The sequence below is a fragment of the Passer domesticus genome, chromosome 2, assembly GCF_036417665.1.
Source record: "Passer domesticus isolate bPasDom1 chromosome 2, bPasDom1.hap1, whole genome shotgun sequence".
NCBI lineage: Eukaryota > Metazoa > Chordata > Aves > Passeriformes > Passeridae > Passer > Passer domesticus.
The window spans coordinates 87732245-87754141 of NC_087475.1; the positions used below are offsets into that span (position 1 = coordinate 87732245).

A 21897-nucleotide genomic window follows, 5' to 3' on the forward strand; every position below is an offset into this window, starting at 1 on the left:
AGCCCGATCTCCACCTTGGTTTTGAAGCCAAGGGAGGAACGGGCGTCTGGTCAGGGCAGGAGTTGCATGCTTCTTCGGCTCTGGATGAGGGGGAGAAGGAACACAGCAGGATCAGGGGAGAAGGGGGTACTGAGGAGTGGCTAAGCTTTCCTTGGTGGAATTCGACCTGCAATCAGCTATGAGGAGGATCATTTTCCTGTGGGGCTGCATCCTTCTCCTGCCTAGCACGGCTGGAATGCCTGCAATGCTGTAAGAACTTCACTGCTTTGCAAATGTGCTCTGGTCTGTGAGGGATCCTGGCGGGGGTGGAAGTAGATGACAGAAATGGGACAGAAGTCTTAAGGTGAGGAGTGTTTTTCCAGGGAGGCATAATTTCTCAGGTTCCCAAGGTTTTGCTTGGTTTCCATGTGCCTTTTCCTCACATTCCCCCTGCTAACTGGCTCTTCCTTTAGTGCCCTTGATGTGGACCATGTATTTCAGCAAGGACTCAGGCAGAACGACTCTGCCAGCTTTCTGCATGTGATTAATTCTGACCTCCCAATATCTCACATTACAGAATATGTTTCCTTTGGGCTAAGCCTTTCTTGCCAGAGTCATAGGTCACCATTTAACAGTTTAGCCAGCAAAGCTGAGTGCCTTTACAAAATGAGCAGCCATGAGCCCAAGCATCTGGTAGGGATGCCCTTGGTACAGCAGTGTGTTCGTTCAGGCTTGGCTGGGCGTCTGCTCCCACCACACCTTTCCTCAGATCTCTCTCAAGGACAATTCCCAGCACAGCTTCTCTTCATATACTTTGTCAGGAATGCAGCTCCTGTTCCAGCAGACACTGCTGCGATGTCCTGGCTTGTGAACTTGTTCTTGCTTTTTTAGAAGGAGTTTGCTTTTGCAGCCATGGCACAAGTGCCAACGGAAGCATGGCTGTGCTTGAGCAGTAGATGTTACAGTGAAAAAGATGGCAGTGGGTTGTAGCAGGGTTCCCTCCTGCTGCATGTGGCATGGTGTGTACAAGCCTAGTTTTAAAAACCTTCTCCAGTGGGAGTACTTCCTCTAGGACATGTTCCATAGGCTGACAAGCTCCCACACAAAGGATGTGTTTTACTGCTGTCTGCTTGCCACTGTTACTCTCAGCATGAAGCTTTGATTTATGGAAATACCACTTGCTTGGTCAACAGGTTGTCTGCTGTCCTGCCTGTATTCCAATTTTTTTCATAGATTCATGATCCAGCTTGGATTTTGGGACCCTTGGATGACAGCCCCAGAGATGTACTTTCTTACTTTTATAGCTCAGAAGGCAAGGACAAAGGATGAAATGTTAAAGGGGTGTAATAAAATGTTCCAAATCATTAAAAGCAAGGGGGATGTGGGAGGTTTCAAGCAGTGACTTTTTAGTGCTCATCCCATCCTTTGGCACAAGTGGCAAGAGGGAGGTCCCATGACTCAGCTCAAGGAGGAAAAACAAGATGTTGTTTTTATGTGTTTTGAGATCCTAAGGCAGCTTGGCAGCACTCAAGTGTGACAGCAGCCTCAGGCTCCTGGCCAGCAGGACTTTGACTCCCTCTCGCCAGGGTGCTGAGCTCCAGCTGAAAACTGCCAGCAGGTCACCTCCCTTCCTCCTGCTTTTCTGATCTTTCCAGGCCCTGCCCTCTGCTTCCTGCAAAACATGTTGCTGGCTGAGCCTGTCCAGAGGCAGTGAGTGGGAGGAGTCAGTAATAAGAATTTTGAAATCTGCTTGAATGTTGGCTTTTTGTTGGTCCTAGATGCTACAGTACAGTAAAAGATGGAAACAAACTGTGAAAAGCTTTGTGGTGTTATGAACGCAGCTCAGCGTAGATGCAGAGATGGGAGAGCAAGTAGAGAGCAAAGAGGACAGGAGTGTCAGGAGCTGAAGTGAAGGTGCTCTTGAGTCTCTGTGGCTGGGACATGAAGCTGGGACACTGGGTCCTTGCAGAGGGCATTGTTTCTGAGCCCAAGAGTAGTGGGGAAACCAGCCAACAAAACTGATGGTGATAATGTAGTGTGGTTCAGTGAAAGCATTGAAGACTTGCGAAACCTGCAAGAAAGCCAAGATGGTGCTGATTCCTTGGGTGACATGGGGAGATCCCTTCACCTTATTTTCACTTTCAGTTTGTAAGGCAGTGACTTTATAATTTTATATGTGTACACAGCATATAGTGCTGCCTCACTGTCAATGTCTGCAGTACCCATAGATGAGAACAGTGTCTTGTCCCACTGGTGTCATGACAGCAGAGTGAAGAGACCAGAAGTCTGTTAGGAAGTACCTAAATACAGATCAAAACCTGCCCTCTCAGAAAGTCAGTTTAACCTGACTTTTTTCTTTTTTCTTTTTTCTTTTTTCTTTTTTCTTTTTTTTTCTTTTTTGTTTAATTTTTACTTTTTTCAGAAACTATGCTGTGGCAATACCATCTCAGCTCTACTACCCCTTCTCAGAGACAGTGTGTCTCCAGCTCAGTAGAGAGCAAGCAGTCCCAATCCATGTGTCAGTCACCTTGCAAAGCAGAGCTGGGAATGAGACTCTGATCACTCAGTCCATCTCTCAGTTCCCTTTCTTTTATTGCACAAGCTTCCAGGTGAGTAAGATACTTTCAAGGGTTCTCACTAGGGTGGATATTGTATGAGTTCTGCTCTTGCTGTGCAGGAATGCAAAGAGTTGGGCCTTCCCATGTGGACATCTTAACTGGCCAGTAAATCTGCTTCAGCCAGCCATTGTCCTTTCTGCTATATATCTCCCCCTTCTAGAAATGTCATATGAAGTCTTTCTAGGCAAGAAGAACTAGAGCAACCCAAAAGTTATATCACAATTGTTATTCCAAAAACCTTGGGATCAGTGAATGGGATCCACCCTGAATGGTTATAACTATGCCTGCAGGTCCCTGCTCCTGTTGGAAGCCTTGAGGAAGTGGCTTTTGTTGTTATCACAGTCATGGAAGCCAACTCAGAGTTCCAGAAGAAACAGAAAGTCCTAATCAAGCATGCAGACAAGAAGACTTTCATCCAGACAGACAAACCTGTGTACAAACCTGGACAGATTGGTATGGACAGAATGCCATGTCTTGTGAGAGACAGAGTGGTCCTCAGGCCACAAAATTGTCCTATGAGCAAGACCTGCTCAGGAAGGGAGATGGGCCACAGGCTTCCTTCTAGGCCTTGAAGGGTTTGGGAATATCTCTCTCCTGTGTCAAAGTGCTGTATGCCACTGTGAACAGGGCTTGTGTGTTTTCCTTGATGTGTGAGAAAAGATTTAGAAGCCACAGTGTTATACTCATGAATGCTCCAGTCAAAGCCATGTCTGTCTGTCAGGGCTCTCAGTCCCTCTCTTCCCCCCAGACTTCCTCAGGTGAGGATTGCAGTCCCACAGGTCCCACCACTGCCCTTGCACAGCTCAGATCACCACAGGGTTCAGCTGTTTGCCCCAAGCCTCTCCACACTTTCCACTGGGATGGCCTTCACTGCAGGCAAGACTGAGTGGCCCACCACAGGTCCAGTGTCCAGAAAAATGCTCTTTCCCACCAGCACAGCCATCTTTCCCAGAAAGCCCCACACTGCCCCACCTAACACATTTTTTTTCTAGCAGGCTGCCAGCTCCTAGCAGAGCTTTGGGCATAGGCCTAGGAGTGGATGGCTCTATCTGCTGCCCTCATCCTGTCAGTGAAGCATGTGTACACATCTTTCTTAGCCACGTGTTCTTGTTATTTTCTATTGAGAGACTTGATTTCATTTCAGCCAGCCTGTTTTCCTTTTGCTTTGTAGTCAAATTTCGGATTGTGACCTTGGATCAGAACTTTATTGCCAGCAGTGAAACAGTAAGTCAAGAGGGAAGACACCTGAAGTCTGGAAATGTTGTGAGTTGCCTGCACATCTTCTAGATCAGTGCTTGGCCCAGCCAGGAGATGTACAGTGTGTACATCTGGTCTCAGAATTGCCTTTGGTGCTTACAAACAGTGTTGGGCACCACCTGCAAGACAGGACCTGCTAATGGGTTATGGGCAGTCCCTGGGAATGGCTTAGAGAAAACTGGTGGATGGTTAGGGAAATAAAAAATACCGGGGAGGTGGATGGTAACTTATCTGAAAGCATCCCACCAGTAACTGTTGTTTTCTCCCCACAGCAGCGCCTGGTGGAACTGAAGGTAAAGCTCCTACTTTACTGTAAGTGATGAACTCTTCTCACCTTGGGGAAGACACAGGTTTGGAGATGGTGGTTGGGAAATATCGGTGCAGAAAGTCAGTTAGCTCAGAATGAATGGAAACAGTCCCATCAACTCATCACAAAGCTCCTAGTGGCCGGGCAGTGTGGCTGTGCCTAGAGTTCTGTACCATGCCCTCCCAGAACCAGTAGTGGGAGGGCACTGTCCTTCATGACTGGGCCTCAATGGTTCCCCTGCATGGAGTCCTGCATCATTTCCCCATTGTTTCCTGGGAATTCAAGACATCACTCCCCAGTAGCTTGTGCCTTAGGCAGAGTGTCTCCACAGTGACCTTGTGGGCTGTGCCAGCTCAGGTGACCACAGAGATCTCCAAGGACCACTTCTTTTTCTTAGTGAGACAGGCAGGCAGTAAACAACAGTTTTGCAGCAGTCAGAGATGGCAGTGCCAGAAGGGAATATCACAGGTTTACTTTGTCAATGAGACAGGGAGAAAAGTCCTTTCCTCTTTGAGCTTGGACTTACCTGAGCACTGTAGCTGTGCCATAGACCTGGGCTCTCAGCACAAGAGAATATGTGGTCAGACCATGCCCTGGTATCTTGGACATTCTGCAAAAGAGTCTTTTTGCACTGGAAAGTAACTGCTCTCTGTTCCACCTGTGCAGGACCCCAAAGGGAACCGAATTGCACAGTGGCTGGATGTTACACCCGTGGGAGACATTGTGGATCTGTCCTTCCCACTGGCTGCAGAAGCACCGCTTGGAGAGTACACCATCAGAATGCCTGGCCTCACACGCACCTTTCGGGTAGAGGAGTATGGTAAGAGTCTCAGGAAGCTGGTGGCAGCAGAAAAAGGTGTTTTGCCAGCCTCCAGCCCCGCCTCCTCACACAGAGCTGGATGGGCCATGCAGCTGTGAACAGCTGTGCTGGTTGTCCTGTCTGCTGGGAAGCGCAAGTGCCTGCCCACAGGTGTGATCACTGACCTTCACCCAGGCCCACCAGCTTTCTCCTCCCCCATGTCCTGAGGATGGGTCTGAGACAATGCCCCACAGCTGTGCTCTGGGAAGGACACTCAAGCTGCCTACTCCCATCCCATTCTCCCAGCTGGGCTGTTGGTGTTTTCCTACTAGGCCATGTGCTGGAACAAAAGGAGAGATTTTTTTTTTTTTTTTCTGTACACAACACAACTTTGGAAGGATTGGAGCAAATTAAGTCTTTCTATTCTCACTGAATTATCTTTCTCTTGCTTTCACACAGTGCTGCCCAAGTTCAGTGTCTCCATCCAGATGCCTCAGGTGGTCACCATCCTAGAGGAAAACTTCCCTCTCCACGTCTGTGGCATGTGAGCTGACTTATCGTGGCAGAAGGTGCATTTTGACTGGTTTGGAAAATGCACAGCCATCAATAACTGAGCTCAAAGTGGTCTCTGCCAACCCTACCCCCACCCCAAGAGTTGGTACCCCATCATCCTTTGCCAAGCAATTCTCCTGGACTCTCACCTTTCTCCATATTCTCTCTCCCTACTTTCTCTGTGAGTCTGAAAGTGTGGCAGTGCGTTCCCTCAGTGTAGCATGTGCCCTACAATACAGCACCTCTGCTGTATTTGTTAGTGACAGGTTTGTAGGAATAATGGCTCGGCTTGTGGTCAACACAGTGTCCCCTAGCCCTGCCTGGTGGGACTAGTGTTGACTTGAAGAGAACTCACCCACCGGTGCCTTCTGTCTCAATCTGATGAGGCCATTTGTACTTCTTGGCCTCCTCTGCTGAGCTGATGGCCCATGAATACACTGCAGGCTGCTGGGCTGTGCAGCTGCAAACCTCAGGGTAAAGCTGACATCACTCACTGCTGAGCCAATGCTCCTGTGTGAGTGTAAGCCCTCTGTGCCCCCTTTGCCAGGTACACCTATGGGAAAGCAGTCCAGGGTAGCGTAAGGGCTGTGGTGTGCCGTAAACACATCCGCTATAACCGGAAGTCTTCCAAAGCCAAGCGCAGTATCTGTAAGGATTACACCGGCGAGGTGAGCATGGGAGACACCCACCCCTCTTGCAAAAGGCAGGAAAGAGGGCAAAGAGACAGAATGGTCTTTTGCCTTCATGATTGGTTAACAAATACAATTTCATATTCCCAGACAAATGAGGACGGCTGCTTTTCCACTGAAGTGAATACTAAGATTTTCCACCGGAAGCATGGTGATAATTATGATTTCAATCTGGAGGCTGAGGCTTTTCTGAAAGAAAGTGGAACAGGTAGAAAAAACTGATTCTACACTTTGTGAAAAATCTTCTATTATACACTCGTAAAATGTACTTTTCTTTGTGTTTTTATTTATTAGATAATTGACTTCATGCAGTCTTGATGCCTGCTCTGGCAGTCATTTTGTTTTGACAGAGATGGGCAAGAGCTGCTTTCTCTTGTCTTCTCATCACATTAAAAATGGGTACAGAGGTGGGCCAGGCCAGGTTCTCTTGTTCTTAAAACATATTTTAGGACAGTCCATTGAAAAGAGATATTATTCAGAGCAACTAGAGATTACCAAGGCCCTGACTGTGTACTGTTATTTGCTCCTCATTAGATTTATCTCCGCATGCCAGATAGGGAGATAATGTTTCTTATAAGGTTCCCACTCCCACAAGATTTTGGAAGGCCTTCCTTTTCTTCCTGTGAAGAAAATGTTTCACAGCCCCTTGCCAGAAGCAGTGACACACTTTCATTTAACAAACAGGTGCAGTGATTTCAGGTGGGCACATGGGACAAGACATGCAAACTGACATGGGAAAGGCAAGGAAAAATGCTGCCTTTCAGTGACTGCTGTGAGGAGGGAAGGAGAATGGTAGAGGACAATTATGAGTAGGACCATCTTAAAGTGGGAAAGAGTGTTTGAGAAGTGTCTGACAGAGAAAGTGCCAGATAGACTGCTGTCATCAGAGTGTAGGAGGCACTATAGCTGAGTGCATGTGTGTTAAATGACTCCTGAAGCTGCATGGAGAAACTGCAGTGCCCTATGAGTGATAGTACACCCCTTAACTGAGTTTATCCAGTCTTGATGCCTGCTTAGACACACTCCTCACCTGCATGTGCCTCCTGTCTTTCCCAGGGGTGGAGTTCAACACCACTGAAAACTGCAAGGTCACTTTTGACATCACAACTCTCCAGTTCTGGGGGACGAGCTACTACTATCAGCAAGGAGCTCCCTACTATGGAAATGTGAGTGAAAAGGGAAGAAACATGGAAAGCCCAGCGGCTGGGCCTAAGCAGGTGGTGGGCACAGAAGTGCCCAGGGGTCTCCTTGTTCTAAGCTGCCCAAAGCTGCCAGCAAATCTTCTGTCCCAGTATCCCCTTTGACATCTCTACCAAGAGGTTATCCAAAGGTGTGACTGCAGGATCTGTGGCTTTGCCAGATGAGATGGCTACTGCATATATGGAGAAGGGTTGGAGAAGTTAAATATTACACTGAGTCCCTTTGCAGAGAAGGATCTGGGACTTCTACTGGGAGGTGGATTTTCAGTCCCGAGGCTTCCAATTCTCTGACTGTTCTCTGCATTGTTACAGCTGGAACTCAGAAGTGCCAGTGGGACACCCCTGAAGAACAAGAAGGTGATTCTTACCGTGTCCTATGGGAGCAGGAAGCAAACCAAGACCTACCTCACAGATGACACTGGGATGGCCTCCTTTGTCTTAGAGACATCAGCATGGGACAACAGCAGTAAAGTTATATTACAGGTTAGGAACCATTATTACAAACCAGTCTGGAGCTAAGAAGGTAACTAGAATTGAAATACATTATAAGGGCAGACCTATGCTAATACTTTACCCACATATAGCAGACAGAAGCAAAGAGTTCAGTGGTTTGATCCAGGGGCTGATAAGCCACTTTACATAGTCAAATTACCTGGATTGCTTCCAGGGTAGCAGCAGCATGGCAGAATTTCAGACTTCAGCTAAAGGCCTAGCAGTATACAGCTCCCTGTTCCTGTTTAGGCACTAGTTATCCCAGAGTGTGGTACAGCAGGCAAATGCCAAGCTCTGCAGAAGAGGACTGATTGAACTTGGTGTAGGTGGAAGTAGACACCCTACACTGGGATAGTTCAGAGCCCACTGTTTAGTCAGCCTTGGTTCTGGCATAGGAAGAGCTGCAGGAAATCCTCAGACACTTTTTTCTGTGCCCCAGGCAAAGTCCCAGCCGGAGGACGCGAATGGTCGAAACGTGAAGGTTTCTTACGGCACGGCATCGCTCCCCCTGAGGGCCTTCTACTCCTCCAGCCACAGCTCCGTGAGGATCCAGCCCGTGCAGACAGTGCCAGCCTGTGGGGATATGCAGCAGGTCACTGTGCACTACCACATAATTGCCACAGAACTGGGACACTGGGCTGCCAGGGCACGCTTCTACCACCTGGTGAGTGTAGGCAGCACCAGTGAGGTCAGCTCTGAGCCCAGGGCGTGTCAGCACGGGGCCCTTTGCTGGCCCAGAAACGTGTAGCAAAGGCACTCTCAACCCTTTGTTCTGTTCATTACCCTTTAGGTTATGGCCAGAGGGTCCCTTGTGCATCATGGCCAAACAGCAGTGCTTCTTGATCCACCATCAGGTAAGAGCATCTAACTACCAGGAACAGATTAAGAATCCAACAAGAAAGTCTTTCCAGCCTAGATGGAGAAGGGGACAAAAGAGATCTGAGACTAACAGGAAACCACTAAGCTGGCACAAAAAACCTATATGAAATATGCTGTCTTTTTTCTGCCTTTTAATTTCCTTTTTTCTTTTTTTTCTGCTGATCAAATGATGAAACTGTCAGAGTTTATCTGCCAAACAGGAAAATGCCAAAGCAACTTATGGAGTCTTTCTGGGCTCAAGTAGAAAGACTCATTTCTCTTCCAAGTGCTAACTGTTGCCAAGGTGTGTCATGATACAAGGTCAGTGCTATAAAGCCTCCATCCTAGCCTAGCTGTGGCCTCCCCAGAAGCAAGGCAGAATAGTTTTTATGTAAAAATCTGTACTGAAGTATTCCAGAGGAAGAGCACATTGCTGCTGTAATCATTGGATTGAAGACTTCCTTGCACCTTGCCATACTTTTTCAATTTTTCCTTCATCCTTCAGGTCAGTACAGTGGGGCTTTCAACATCACTCTGCCCATTGACCTCATTTCATCCATGGCTACCCTCTTTGTTTACATCGCCTTCCCTGAGGGACAAGTGGCAGCTGACACCTTCCGTCTGAAAGTCTCCAGCTGCTTCAGGAACCACGTAAGCAGTGCACAAAGCATAGAGGGGCAGGTAGGCTGGAGGGTGGCTAATGATCTGCAAACTGGCAGTAGATATGCCCCAGAATCCAGCAGCTTCCCCTTTCCTTCATCTCTCAGTGCCTGTAGTCCCCTTTTCTTCTGCTGTTTCAGGTGGAGCTTGGCTTCTCAGAGGCAGTGGCTCTCCCAGGATCGACTGTACATCTCCATTTGCAGGCTGCACCAGGCTCCCTGTGCAGCATCCGTGCAGTAGACAAAAGTGTCCTTCTCCTGAGGCCAGAGGCTGAGCTATCCAGGGATAGTGTAAGTCACTCCAGTGCTGACCTTTGCTGGCTAATAAGGCATGGTGGATATGCCAACAAGTGCTTGAATGGGGACAGGGCATAGTTTAATGAGAAAAAAATGATGGCCAACATCAAACACCAGCCAAAATTCCCAGTGTCTACAGAGGGTGTATTCTGTTGGAATAACCCACTGTCGTCCCCAGCTACAGCCTGAAGTCACATCCGGGTTAAACTTACACTTTAAAAAAGCACACTTACTTGTGCTTTACCACAGTGGCAAGCAGAAGACAAGAGATATCCATCTCCTGAACCGATTCATGACAATGCTCGGAAAAAAAAGTCATGTTAAAAAAAATGCCAAAAATGGGATAAGCTCCATGTCTTTGTTCCAGCACACGTGACCCAGATAGTCCTTCCATTCACAGAGTGGCCTCTAAGTGGTGTACTGGCAGTGGAAGGGTCCCTTTTCTCCTTTAGACCTTGGTCTAAGGACACCTGAATTACCTCTTGGTGGATCCAGGATGTGTCTTCCGTCAGACAAGAAGCTATCCAATGTTCCCCCATGCAGGGAAGGTGTCCTTAGTGTTTGCATCCAGTTCAGAGGTACAATTGTTAAGCTAGAATTGGCCACAGCTATGCAGCCAGACCCCAGAGGGGCTCATGTTCTTCTCTGATGCTACACATCCAAAATTTGTGGAGGCTCTCCATAAAATTCAAAACCCCTCGGGGCTGGGTTTTTGTGACAGGCAGGACCTGAGCTCGGCCTCTGAGGTCACAGGAAATCTCTGGATAGAAATTGAGATCTTCGCACCTCTCACACTGACCTGTACTGTTTTCATTCTCTCTCTACAGGTGTATAATATGTTCAGCTATGCTCAGGAGCAGCTCAGCACCCTCACAGATGTCTACAGTGACTACTGCACCATCCACAAGAGCCCAGGAATCATTGATGCCTCTCAGACCACCCCTTCACCAGGAATGATGTCACCATTCATGTACAACAGATATTCTTATGCAGTGTCCCAGCCAGATGTTTATGAACTTCTGAAGGTAAATCTAATTTCCAGAAAGCCTGAAATATCAGAGCTGAGCCCTTTTTTATCCCAGTTCAGCACTGGATAGCTTAACATATTGTTTTTCCTATAAATGCTGGTGACTTCATGATCTGAATTTGCTTCTGAACTAAGAGATCAATGACACTGTATGCTCCCAGTATGATAAATTCCCATTGATCAGGCAGATTCCTAGAACCCAGCTCCCCATTAGTCCTCTTTAGAGTTTCTAGGGATTGGAAGCAGAGTGGATTGTCAGCCTGTGCTGGAGAAAATTGGAAGCTGGAGAAGCAAAGGACCTGAGAGAAAAGGGGAACCCGGGGAAAGGAGAGAAAGAGCAGTAGAAAGGAATGGCAGTGAAGGATAAAGAATAGTCTGGGTTAGGGTGGGCAGCAAACTGTGGTGCCAAAATAATGACTTTATGTACAGACATGCACATGCAAGTGGTCACCCCCATAATCCTTTGGCATGAGGACCAGGTTCTGGGAGCAGGGCAGTTCTGCCTTCTCTCCTGATATAAATTTGCAGGTTGTGATGAGGTGCAACAACACAGAGTAGCTGTGATGTGCTGGGAGGAGGGTGTAGAGACAGACCCTTGGACACATCAATATCTCCACAGAAATACACCTTCTTTTCTCCCCCTTCTTTCCTCCAGAATGCAGGTCTAACATTTTTAACCAACCTTAAAATCAAGTCTCCAATTGAGTGCCGCACCCAGACCACTTTTGACTACGACTACATGTGTACATCTCGATTTTTCCTGTTTCTTTGGAGATGACGGGTAACATATAGGCTGCACATGGGCAGCTGAACATGCAGTGTACTTAGGAGCTGGGGATGGCTTACAGGCATGAGTGGGAGGTTGTACAGCAGATGTGCTCCACAGGGAGAGGAGAATAGCCCTAGCAGGAATGTGTGTCCAGAGCACTGGAGGGGCAGAGGGGTGGCTGCAGGGCTTGAACCTGTTTGGAAGCTTCGCCTGGTGAACAGGAAGATAATATAGTCAAGGAAGGAAATGGGGCATCTGTCTGAGCAAAGAAAATCTGTTTGTACAGTTAGGAGAGGTCTTTGTGGAAACCAGAGAATGAACCAAGATTGGCATTGGGCAGTATCTAGGCTTTTCTGCAGGGAATGAGAGCAAAACTGTGAGCAGGTAAAATGTCTCATGGGGGAGCACACACATATTGGAATCCTCCTGGCCTCCTGGGTTGTCTTATGGAAGATAATAATGAAGTTGAGGGCATTTTGGAGAGGACAAAGGTGTTTGGGCTGGGAGTGGGAGGGAAGGAGAACTGAGCTCTTCCTGGCTGAACTCTATCGTGGTTTCACTGTTGCTCTGCCTTTGAATGAATGCTTGTATTCCCAACAGCTTTTGATGAGCTGGCAGACTTGGAGAGCTTGTACCCAGAAGCAGATGCTGCTGTTGAAGCTGCTGAAGCAGAGCACACCGAGCTGGGCAGCGAGTCAACGCCAGCACGCACCTGGTTCCCAGAGACATTCATCTGGACTCTGGTTCCCATCAAGTGAGTAATTACAGGCTGTGGCTCCACAGGGATACAGACTTTCTACCAGACACTGCAGAGGGAATGGGCAGGAGCAGAGACAGTGCCTTCTGTGCACAAAAGTAAAAGAGGGAGGTATGAAGAAGTGGATAAGAACAATGGGGTTTTGGTTCAGTTCCTGTCTCTGCTTGAGATTTTCCAAATGCTTCAGGAATTTAACATATCACACTCTTGCAGGATGTAAGAGGCCTCCAGAGATCCATAGCTCAACATTCTACACAAGGCAGGTCCTGTTAGATCAATTTGTAGTAAAGTACTCTGTATCCCCAAGGACAGAGATTCCTCAAACTGTGTTTCTGTGTTTGACCATCCTCATGGTGTTTTCTTATGTCAAATCAGAATCTCCCACATTCCAGCTGTGTTACTTTTTGTCCTGTCAATATGCACCTCAGAAGAGATATGTTCCATTGTCTCCACACCTTCCCAATAAGAAGTGTCACGCTATACTCCATGGCACAGACTGAGCATATAACATGGACCCCTGTGAGCCATCTGTGCCCACGCAAAAGAAGAATTTCAAGTGCAGCACTGCTCAGAAGCAAATTTTGGGTTGCATTTTCCTCTCAAGTCATTCCTTGCCCACCTATTTGCTGTCCTTTCCATACCTCTGTCCTACTTGCCAGGAATCCTCACACCTTCATGTGCACTTTCATTTCATAGTCTGAATTTCTGCATTCATCTTCTCAAGAGCAATCTTTCCAGGGTGGGGCAACCTCTTCCACTCTCTTTTCTCCTCAGTGGATCAGGGGCTGCTGAGCTAGCTGTCACAGTACCTGACAGTATCACAGACTGGAGAGCCATGACCTTCTGCACCTCGGAGAGCCATGGCTTGGGAATCTCAGAGACCACCAGCCTGCGGAGCTTCAGGCCCTTCTTCGTGGAACCCACTTTGCCCTATTCTGTTTTCCGGGGAGAGTCATTTCCCCTGAAAGTCAAAATCTTCAGCTACCTGAAGCAGTGCATGGCGGTGAGTGGCTCCCTCCAGGATGGCTTGGAGCAGAGGAATTGTGGGAACTCCTTTACTAATAGAGACCCAAACAGAGGGGCTGCCTGCTTTGGCACTGGGCAAAGGACACCAAAGAAGTTGTTCAGTTTAGTTCCACACAAAGCCATCACTGACCTGTTTATCCCTCCCCAGAAGCCAAACCTTACAAATGTGGATTGCATGTCCATGGGACACTGCTGGTGTCCCACAGATACTGCAACAGGCCATCAACACACTCACCCCTGGCTTGTGGGATTGACTGTCATTTGAATCAAGGACCTGAATGGAAAAACACAGCAACAGCAGCTCTGTAACCTGAACTCCCTTTTGTTTCACCTCTAGCTCCAGCTTAGCCTAATGGACTCCAGGGATTTTGAGTTTCTTCATGAAAATGTCAGGTTCACTCTTTGCCTGTGTCCTGATTCAGCAAAAACATTTTCCTGGGATGTGAAGGCTACAAAATTAGGTAAGGGGCCAAGGGAGGGGCAGGGGTGGGAAGCACTGGCAGAGCTGCTTCAGAAAGCAGAGCTGGGTTGGAAGGGAGGCTGGCCTCCTGCGCAAAGCATGAGTGAGCAGCCTGAGGCTAAGGGAACTAAAACATAGGCATAGATATGCCAACCAGCCTCTTGATGTTTTGTTTCTTAGGGAAGGTGAATTTCACTGTCACTGCTGAGGTGGTGGAGCAGGAAGATGTTTGCGTGAAGCGTACAGCTGTTGTGCCGGAGTCTGGAGGGAAGGACACAGTGGTTAAACACCTGCTGGTGAAGGTCAGGCTGCACTGCAGGGTTCTGGAGAGGCTGGAGCTGTGTTGGGCTCAAGACAGTCTGGTGGGTGGCTCTGGGAAAGAAGTGTCAGCTGGGGAGGTGGACACATTTCTCAGGGAGACTGGTCAAGGAGCGATTCTGAGGATAGCTTGGGTTGGAGCTCCTCCACTGGGTGGGACAGAAATGTCAGAACTGCTTGCTGGCAGGGCAATGGGGTCAAAGGCCAGGCAGCAGCTTAGAAACCTGCTTCCCAGTATAACTTCACTGTTGGCATGGATGTCTCTGCTGTCTGTGTGAAGCCCTTTGCCAAGGCCCACAAGGATGAAAAAGGTGCTTGCACAAAGGTGGGGTGCTGCATAGCTACTCTCTGATTTTACCTCTTTCCCTTCTGAGCTGACCAGCCTTTTCCCCACCAGGCAGAGGGGCAGCTGGAGGAAAAGACCCACACCTCACTCCTGTGCCCTGAAGGTAGGTGCAGAGACCCCCAAGTACTGTCTTACTGGGGCTGTGCACAACGGAGAGATCAGATAGAAGCAGTGTGGTGTTTGAACAACTCTAGGACTCTCTGAAGGTGTGTAGGGAGCAGAAAGTCAGGGATTTTGGAGCTTTTATGGGTAGGCAAAGACATTCAGTCCTACTAAAAGCTCCTGGCAACATCAAGCCACAGCCTAACCACATCACAGACCCTCATCAATGGGTGGCTAGATCTCTGTCTGATCCTCTCTTTTGAATGCTGATCTCACCAACTGATGAGGTGATCCCAGACCTGTTTATACCATCTCCTGGGGGACACCTGTGACTCTGCCATCTTCCTCATGCCTGTTGTTCCGATGTTTTTGCTGTTTGCAGGAACTTCAGCTTCAGAGACAGTCTCTTTCACTATCCCAGAGAACACTGTCCTTGGGTCAGAGAAAGCCCACATCTCTTTCTTAGGTGAGTTTTTAGAAGAGTCTTGGCAAGTAATATTTTTCCCTGCAGGACACATCTCTTCTGGTGCCACTGTGTCTTCTTTAGCAAACAAAGTAATGAAAGGGAATATGTACAGCAAGGTGTGTACTGTCTTCCAGAGCAGTATCCTATCTCTCCTATACAAGTGGCACTGGATGGATGTATGATTTCACCAAGCCAGGGGAAAGACAGCCAAGTACCAAATCACTGTTCCTACAGTCTGTAGACATCACGTAGCAGAGGTGAACTGAGATCAGTCTTAGCAGGTTACCTGGAGAATCTGTGAGACCCGAGTTGTTTTACATGCAAAAATGTGTATGGCTCCCAAAACTGTGGTTCTGTCCTACAGGTGACATTATGGGAACAGCACTGGACAACATAGACGAGCTTCTCCAGATGTCCAGTGGCTGTGGTGAGCAGAACATGGTTCATTTTGCCCCAAACGTCTTTATCACACGATACCTTGAAGAAACAGGACAGCTGACCCCAGAAATCAAACAGAAGGCAATTGGCTACCTGGAAAGCGGTGAGTGAATTCCTACTTGTTAAGTTGGTGATGTCCACTGCAGTACTTGTGTGGAAGAAGCCTCAGCAGAGGCCTGATGCTGAGTAGGATTGCCTGGCATCATGGCAATTTCCGCAGTGTAAATCAGGCTAGTGCATGTCAGCGGCACAAGCAGTACACGGCACCCATCTGCTAAATTCCTCAGAGATAATGCTCTCTGTAATGATCAGCAGGATTGGTGGGGCAGGTTGGCTCCTGGAGAACAGGACAGGCACACAGCATCTTCACTACCCCCAGCCTCTTCCTGCAGGATATCAGCAGCAGCTCCTGTACAAGCACACAGACGGCTCATACAGTGCCTTTGGGGAAGGAAGTGAGCCAGGAAACACTTGGTAAGCAATGATATCCACACATAACTGGGGAACAACAGTTTGACCTGGTCAGGCACGAGCTGGCTTGGATTTTGGTCTGGGGAAACTGAGGCAGTCTGAAGGTGTGGAGTTTTGAAAAGAAATTGCTCCCGAGGCATTTCGGAAGGTGTCGTGGCTTAAGCCCAGGTAGAAATTAAGCACCACACAGCTGTTTGCTCAACACCATCCTCATGCCAAATCTAAAACATGGCACTGTAACAGCTACTGAGAAGAAATTAACTCCACTCTAGCTGAAATCAGAGCAATATCCATCTCTTACTCCATAACATTTATGTCATGCCAGCTTTGACACTCCCCATGCCATCACTTTCCCTATTTATCTCTTTTGATAAATATACAAAATCTTCCTCTTCATCTATAGAACACCTCTGTCAAATATGACAATGAACTAACCTGAAGTACCCCTGTTGGATTGTTTGTTCTTGGGCACCTCAAACAAGACTGATTCTGAAAACTTGGCAGCAAAGGTGCCTTCTTTACAGGTTTCAGAATGCTTGGTACCCAAACAGGATTGGGAATGGGTCTGAGTGAGCTCACTAAATGTCAGCCCTCCAGGGCAACAGAGCTGTTCCCTTTTGGAATTAGCAGAGCTCTGAAGGCCCGAAAATTTGAATTTTTTCTCTCTTACTGCAACATGGTTCTGATCTCAAGCTTCTTGACCTCATGTGCATTGCTTCCAGTTCTCCATCTGCACAGAGGCTGTGGCCTGCTTGTATTTCTACAAGGAGAATGTAGTAGAAGACACAGAGACTCCTGTCTCCTCTTGGAGACGTGCATCAAGTGACAATTCAGTTCTATATCTTTCTTTCTTCCTTCCTTGGCCTAGGCTTACCGCTCTTGTCCTGAAGACCTTCAGCCAAGCCCGGGACTTCATCCACATAGATGAACAAAATATAAAGGATGCTGCCAGTGCCCTGATTAAAAGTCAGACTCCATCTGGCTGCTTCAAGAGTGTGGGGAAGCTCTTCAACAATGGTCTGATGGTATGACATGTGCTGGTGGTTCATTAGGTACCTCAGAGCTCCTTCACTCTCCGGTCCAGTTTGGGTGCCAAGAACAAATGAACTCTGTTGCAGGAGGAAGGCTCTGAAGTGCCCCTGGGTGACACTCAGGGTTGCCTAGTTACTGTGGCACTTTTTGAATTTATGAGTGATGAAGGTTTGCATTTGATGATGTGCACTTGGGAACTGAAACAGTGCCCTGCCCTACCTCCATCTCAAGGGCTAACACTTGCCACCTTGCAGCGGGGTTGTGGGATCATCACTTTCTCCTGGCATTGAAATCTGCTGAAAATCTTACATTTGGGAGGAGAAAGGGTTTTCCCTCCTCAGCAGGGGGAGGGAATCAGCTACCCAGAGGAGACTGAGGAACCCTGGCAGAGAAGTGCTCTGGTTAACAGGACCTTTAAAAGTAGATACCAGTCCTGTCGCTTCCTTAGGAGAAGGAATAGGACCAGCATTGTTGCCTGTGCTGGCATTTGCTAGGGGACTAGAAGGCACTGGAAAACTTTCCCCTCTCCCTTCTCATAGCATCCCTCTTCTGTGCTTTGTGGTGTCTGCAGGGTGCAGTGGAAGAAGGCCTGGGGCTGAGCTCTGTGATTGTGATAGCTCTCATACACTCAGGGATGCCTCACACCGTGAGTATGTGCAGCAGGAGCACGCTGTGTGTGCAGCCTCCTGCAGGCACTGCCTGGGCTCTGTCTTTGATTTCCACCCTCTTCTGCACACGTGAAATCTGCATTCCCTTCCCAAACACCCTGCCCATAACAAGAGTGCTTTCATTTGTATCCTAGGACCCAGTTGTGGGGAAAGCTCTGAAATGTATAAGGGATCTGGTCCATGCTGATTCTGGCAGTCCCAACCTCTACAGCCTGGCACTGGCTGCAAACGCCTTTGCAATGGCAGGGGACAAGGCCCTCAGGCAGAAAATCCTCAAAAGATTGGATAAGGCTGCCATAATATCAGGTACCACAGACTCTGGGGCATGAGGGAAGGCCACTGGCAGAACCGTGTGGAAATCCTTGGTTGAACAACCATTGGAATGGAGGGAAGCAGTAGGGAGGGTGGGTACTGCCTGAGCTTTGTGGGGAATCCAAGGCTTGTCTATCCAAGCCTCAGTTTGCCAAGCTGTCCCAGGTTATATCCTCACTGTGAGACAGATTGTCCCTATGGATCATCTCACATCCTCACCTCCCCATGACCCAAATCAGGGGAGCTTCACGGACATTGTGGAGCTGCTCCCCAGCCTGCAGGTCCAAGGTTTTGCTGGGAAAAGCAGGCTGTGGGGAGCAAACAGGGAGCTATGCATGTGTATCTTGTCCAAGTGTATTATGCCCAATGTACATGTTTGTTTAGTACTTATATACAGGGGCTAAATAGAACTCCAGTGTCACTAGATACAGCTACACACTCCGTAAATGTTCCCACTCCACCTCTAGATGACCAAATATTCTGGAGTCAACAGTCCAAACAGGAAGAAGATTCCCTATCTTGGTATCGGGCTCCATCTGTTGATGTGGAATTGACATCTAGTATCCTCATGGCTCACCTTACAAAATCAAGTTTGTCGTCAGATGAAATCAAAAAGGCATCCAAAATTGTGTCTTGGCTCACCAAGCAGCAAAACCCATATGGAGGCTTTGCTTCAACCCAGGTAATCCCCTTGAGCCATCATCATCATCATCATCATCATCAGATTTGATGCTAGTTTTTTGAGAGCAGTGGGTTCTAACAGCCCATAGTAAAAAAAAAAAAAAAAAAAAAAAAAAGAAAGAAAGAAAGAATAATTTAAAAAGGCTGTATAGATTTACAAGTCCTGGGAGTTATGGATAATCCTATGCTAAAAGCCAGAGGAAAAAGCTCAACCCTTATTGTGCTAAAGCGGCAGTACGAGGGATGAAAAGGCTATGGGCTGGGCATGCAAAGGAAGCAGAAATCCCACTTTTCCTGACGTTTTTATCTTTCCTCAGGACACAGTTGCTGCTCTGGAAGCCCTAGCCCTGTATGCAACCAACATCTTCAGCAAGGATAGCCCTGATCTTCAGGTTTCTCTCACTTCCAAGGGGTTCAGCCAAAACTTCCGAGTAGACAAAAGCAATCGCCTCCTGCTGCAGACAGTGGAGCTGCCAGCCATTCCCCAAGATTATACCCTGCGTGTGCAGGGACATGGGTGTCTTTTCCTGCAGGTAAGCCCAGCCAGGAAGAAGAAGTCTGTCTGGTGAAAAGCCTTGAAAGCCAGAGAACATCTTACCTTGCTACTTCGCCAACAGTGAAAACAGTTGTAGTAATTTACAAGAATCTGGGCTTCAAGGTTAGTTGGAGTAACTGTGATCCAACAGGACGGTAACATCTACTCCCCAGATGAAATCTGGATCATCTCCATCCAGCCAGAGCAGCTCCTCTGCTCTAAGAAATCCACCAGGAGCAGTGCACTACTAGCAGAACCTCTGCTTCTGCCACATGATTTTCTCTTACACCAATACAAGACAGCAAACAGTAGCTGAGTCTAGACAAGAATACTCTCCAGCAAAAAAAACCCTGCTGTTCTCTGCCATCCAGCTTCTTTCTGTCCTGGCAGGCCATCCTGAGGTACCACATCCCTCCCCTGAGGAGCGAGGCCACCTTTGCCGTATCCGTGCAGACGGAGTGCACCGTGCCCGACGCCACCCGGTTCCCTGTCACCATTCATGCCCGGTAGGAGACACTCAGTTGCCCCTTTCCTCCCCTGTGCTGAGATGCTTCTGCAACCACACCAGGCTCTTGATGGCAGGGTTCCCCTTTGCTCGTGGGGTGCAAGTGCTGAGGTGACCACGCCGTGCTCTCTCCAGCGGGGTGAGAGGCACAAGGCCCCAGAGGGGTGGCTCAGACTGTACTCCTGTCTTGTCTCCTGCTCCTCACCACAAATTCTCCCAATATCTGTGGGTCTCACCCCTCTCTGGGATTAGGTCTCAAAACACTAATGATGTGAAGGTCCTGTGGGACTGCCACATACTCCTAAGTGTTCCCTCCTCTGCTCCTGTTTGACTGCCACACCACTCTCCTCTGCTGTACACCCACCTGGCTTGGGACAGAACTGCCAAGAGAACAGGCATAGGATATGATATTCCCTGCCATGCTAAAGAAGGTAATACCAGAAGGCTTCCAAGGAACTTATTGTCCTTAGCACAATTAAAAGCGAGATCAAGGGAAGCACAAAGATTTATTACAGTGCAGAAACAGGTATGCTTACAGGAGAAACATGGAAAGAAAGGCACATTCCTCCACCTGAGTACCAAAGCTGGGCTGGAGTATCTGCAGATCATGGCTCAGAAAGTAACATTAGTGCTGTCCCCTGGGTTCCTGCTGCAGCTACACAGGGAACCGTGTGTCCACCAACATGGTCCTGATCCAAGTGGAGCTGCTGTCTGGATACAGCCCCGTGGCAGGTTCACTGGAAGAGGTGAGACTGTGAATTTGTGTCCAGCTGGGATGGGAACAGTGATGGATGTCCATTATACAGGACTGTATGCTGAAATGTGATCATTCCTGTGGGCAGAGAAACAGGGTTATTTTCTTCCTAAGACATCCTTATACTCAAAGTCTCTTCCAAGCTGCACCTTGCCTTCTACATCAACAGCTTCCCTGGCTGTATAAATATTTGCCTGTACTCTCACAAGGACAAACACCCCTGAATATTTCTGCTTTTTATTACAGCCTTTCTGATATTTTTCCCCTATTTGCAGCTAAAGAAAATGCCTTTAGTGAAGAAAGTTGAAAGCAAAGCTGACCAAGTTGTTCTCTACCTGGAGGAAGTGAGTGTAATTTGGGCTAACATCATCATTAAAGGGGCTATGGACTGACAGCTTTTATTCTTGTTTACTGGAGTGTTGTTCTTGCATACCAGACACATTTGCTGATCTGGAGAAGTGTCAGTTTGCAGTTGTTCATCTGTAGAGCCACTTAAAGGGCTACTTAGCTTGAGCAAAACAAGGCAAACTCTCATGTTAAGCCTACATCTGTTGGCACTGTTCAGAGACTATTGAAAGTCCATATATATGGTGCCTGAGTAGGACTGGGGAGTAGTAATAAGATCCATCTAATAAATCCAAGCAAGCCTGAAATCTTAGAAAGCTCTTAAGCAACCTGAATGCAGCAGAGAGCATGCAAGATTGCTCATGGATTTTGCCAAGATCGTTTGAAACTAAACCAGATGGTTGTGTGAACAGAAGTGCTCAATTCCACAGCCTCATGAATCAACAGATTAACAACCACTCCAGCCTTTTTCTAGCTCCATGAATACCTAAACAGCACCAGAAATGAGACCTGGAGTGTATTTAAAACTCCAGCATTTCTAAGGAGCATTTCTGTGATCCTTCATCCTCAGTTTCTATCAGTAGGCTGAGCTAAGCCAGCCCCATAGGAAGTGGGTTAGTGTCACGTGGATGCTTTAGACTTGCAGAGCTGCTGCATTCATTACATCTACAGCACAGAGCAGAAAATACAGAGAAATATTTCACCTCATGCTGCCAGGTAACACAAGTTGCACCTCAATCAACAGCAGGTGATGTAACTACTACCCTACAGCAGATGTTCATCCACAGCTTGTACTTGTCTGCTTAATGATGAGGGTTATGTGAGACTGGAGAATAAGAGCTGATGTCACTGTGGGTAAGAAAGTAGCCACTGAGGCAAGGTGCATGAAGGAGCTCAGGGTGGAGCTGGATGGGAAGGTGGGATTGGTGGGGGAACACTAGCATGCCATTTAGGTAGTGCACACTGACTCTGTAGGTTTTTGATATTTCTTATGAGCTGAGTTAAATTCGGTGACCAAAAAGGGGAGACAGTCACAGAATGGGAAGTAAAAGTTATTTCTGAGATGGACTAGAAAGCAGAACAGATCTATTACAGTGGTGAGGTCTCTACAGAGCCTGAGTGCAAGTAGGTGAGAGGGGTTGTCTTAAAGGACTTTTCTGTCCTTTTCTGTTTTTAATC

The 21897-nt window shown here is 47.8% G+C and overlaps 2 protein-coding genes across 2 annotated transcripts in view; one reads left to right on the forward strand and one right to left on the reverse strand.

Annotated features, from left to right (window-relative positions):
- LOC135294497 (alpha-2-macroglobulin-like protein 1) overlaps positions 1-21897 on the forward strand; it is a 23929-nt gene continuing 2032 nt past the window's right edge. Inside the window, exons 1-33 of the mRNA XM_064409829.1 lie at positions 1-249; positions 2402-2588; positions 2888-3050; positions 3769-3821; positions 4127-4147; positions 4828-4981; positions 5420-5504; positions 6060-6180; positions 6292-6409; positions 7258-7367; positions 7713-7883; positions 8332-8556; positions 8683-8746; positions 9256-9401; positions 9551-9700; positions 10534-10731; positions 11389-11476; positions 12103-12256; positions 13034-13262; positions 13623-13746; positions 13926-14047; positions 14461-14512; positions 14894-14977; positions 15342-15518; positions 15808-15889; positions 16755-16911; positions 17490-17564; positions 17721-17892; positions 18366-18580; positions 18897-19112; positions 19505-19620; positions 20275-20365; positions 20649-20717. Coding sequence (XP_064265899.1) covers positions 179-249; positions 2402-2588; positions 2888-3050; positions 3769-3821; positions 4127-4147; positions 4828-4981; positions 5420-5504; positions 6060-6180; positions 6292-6409; positions 7258-7367; positions 7713-7883; positions 8332-8556; positions 8683-8746; positions 9256-9401; positions 9551-9700; positions 10534-10731; positions 11389-11476; positions 12103-12256; positions 13034-13262; positions 13623-13746; positions 13926-14047; positions 14461-14512; positions 14894-14977; positions 15342-15518; positions 15808-15889; positions 16755-16911; positions 17490-17564; positions 17721-17892; positions 18366-18580; positions 18897-19112; positions 19505-19620; positions 20275-20365; positions 20649-20717 — 4260 coding nt within the window. The 5' untranslated portion in view covers positions 1-178. The remainder of the gene's footprint in view (positions 250-2401; positions 2589-2887; positions 3051-3768; positions 3822-4126; positions 4148-4827; positions 4982-5419; positions 5505-6059; positions 6181-6291; positions 6410-7257; positions 7368-7712; positions 7884-8331; positions 8557-8682; positions 8747-9255; positions 9402-9550; positions 9701-10533; positions 10732-11388; positions 11477-12102; positions 12257-13033; positions 13263-13622; positions 13747-13925; positions 14048-14460; positions 14513-14893; positions 14978-15341; positions 15519-15807; positions 15890-16754; positions 16912-17489; positions 17565-17720; positions 17893-18365; positions 18581-18896; positions 19113-19504; positions 19621-20274; positions 20366-20648; positions 20718-21897) is intronic.
- LOC135294498 (alpha-2-macroglobulin-like protein 1) overlaps positions 20107-21897 on the reverse strand; it is a 26527-nt gene continuing 24736 nt past the window's right edge. Inside the window, exon 36 of the mRNA XM_064409830.1 lies at positions 20107-20451. The gene's annotated coding sequence lies outside the window, so the exon portion shown is untranslated. The remainder of the gene's footprint in view (positions 20452-21897) is intronic.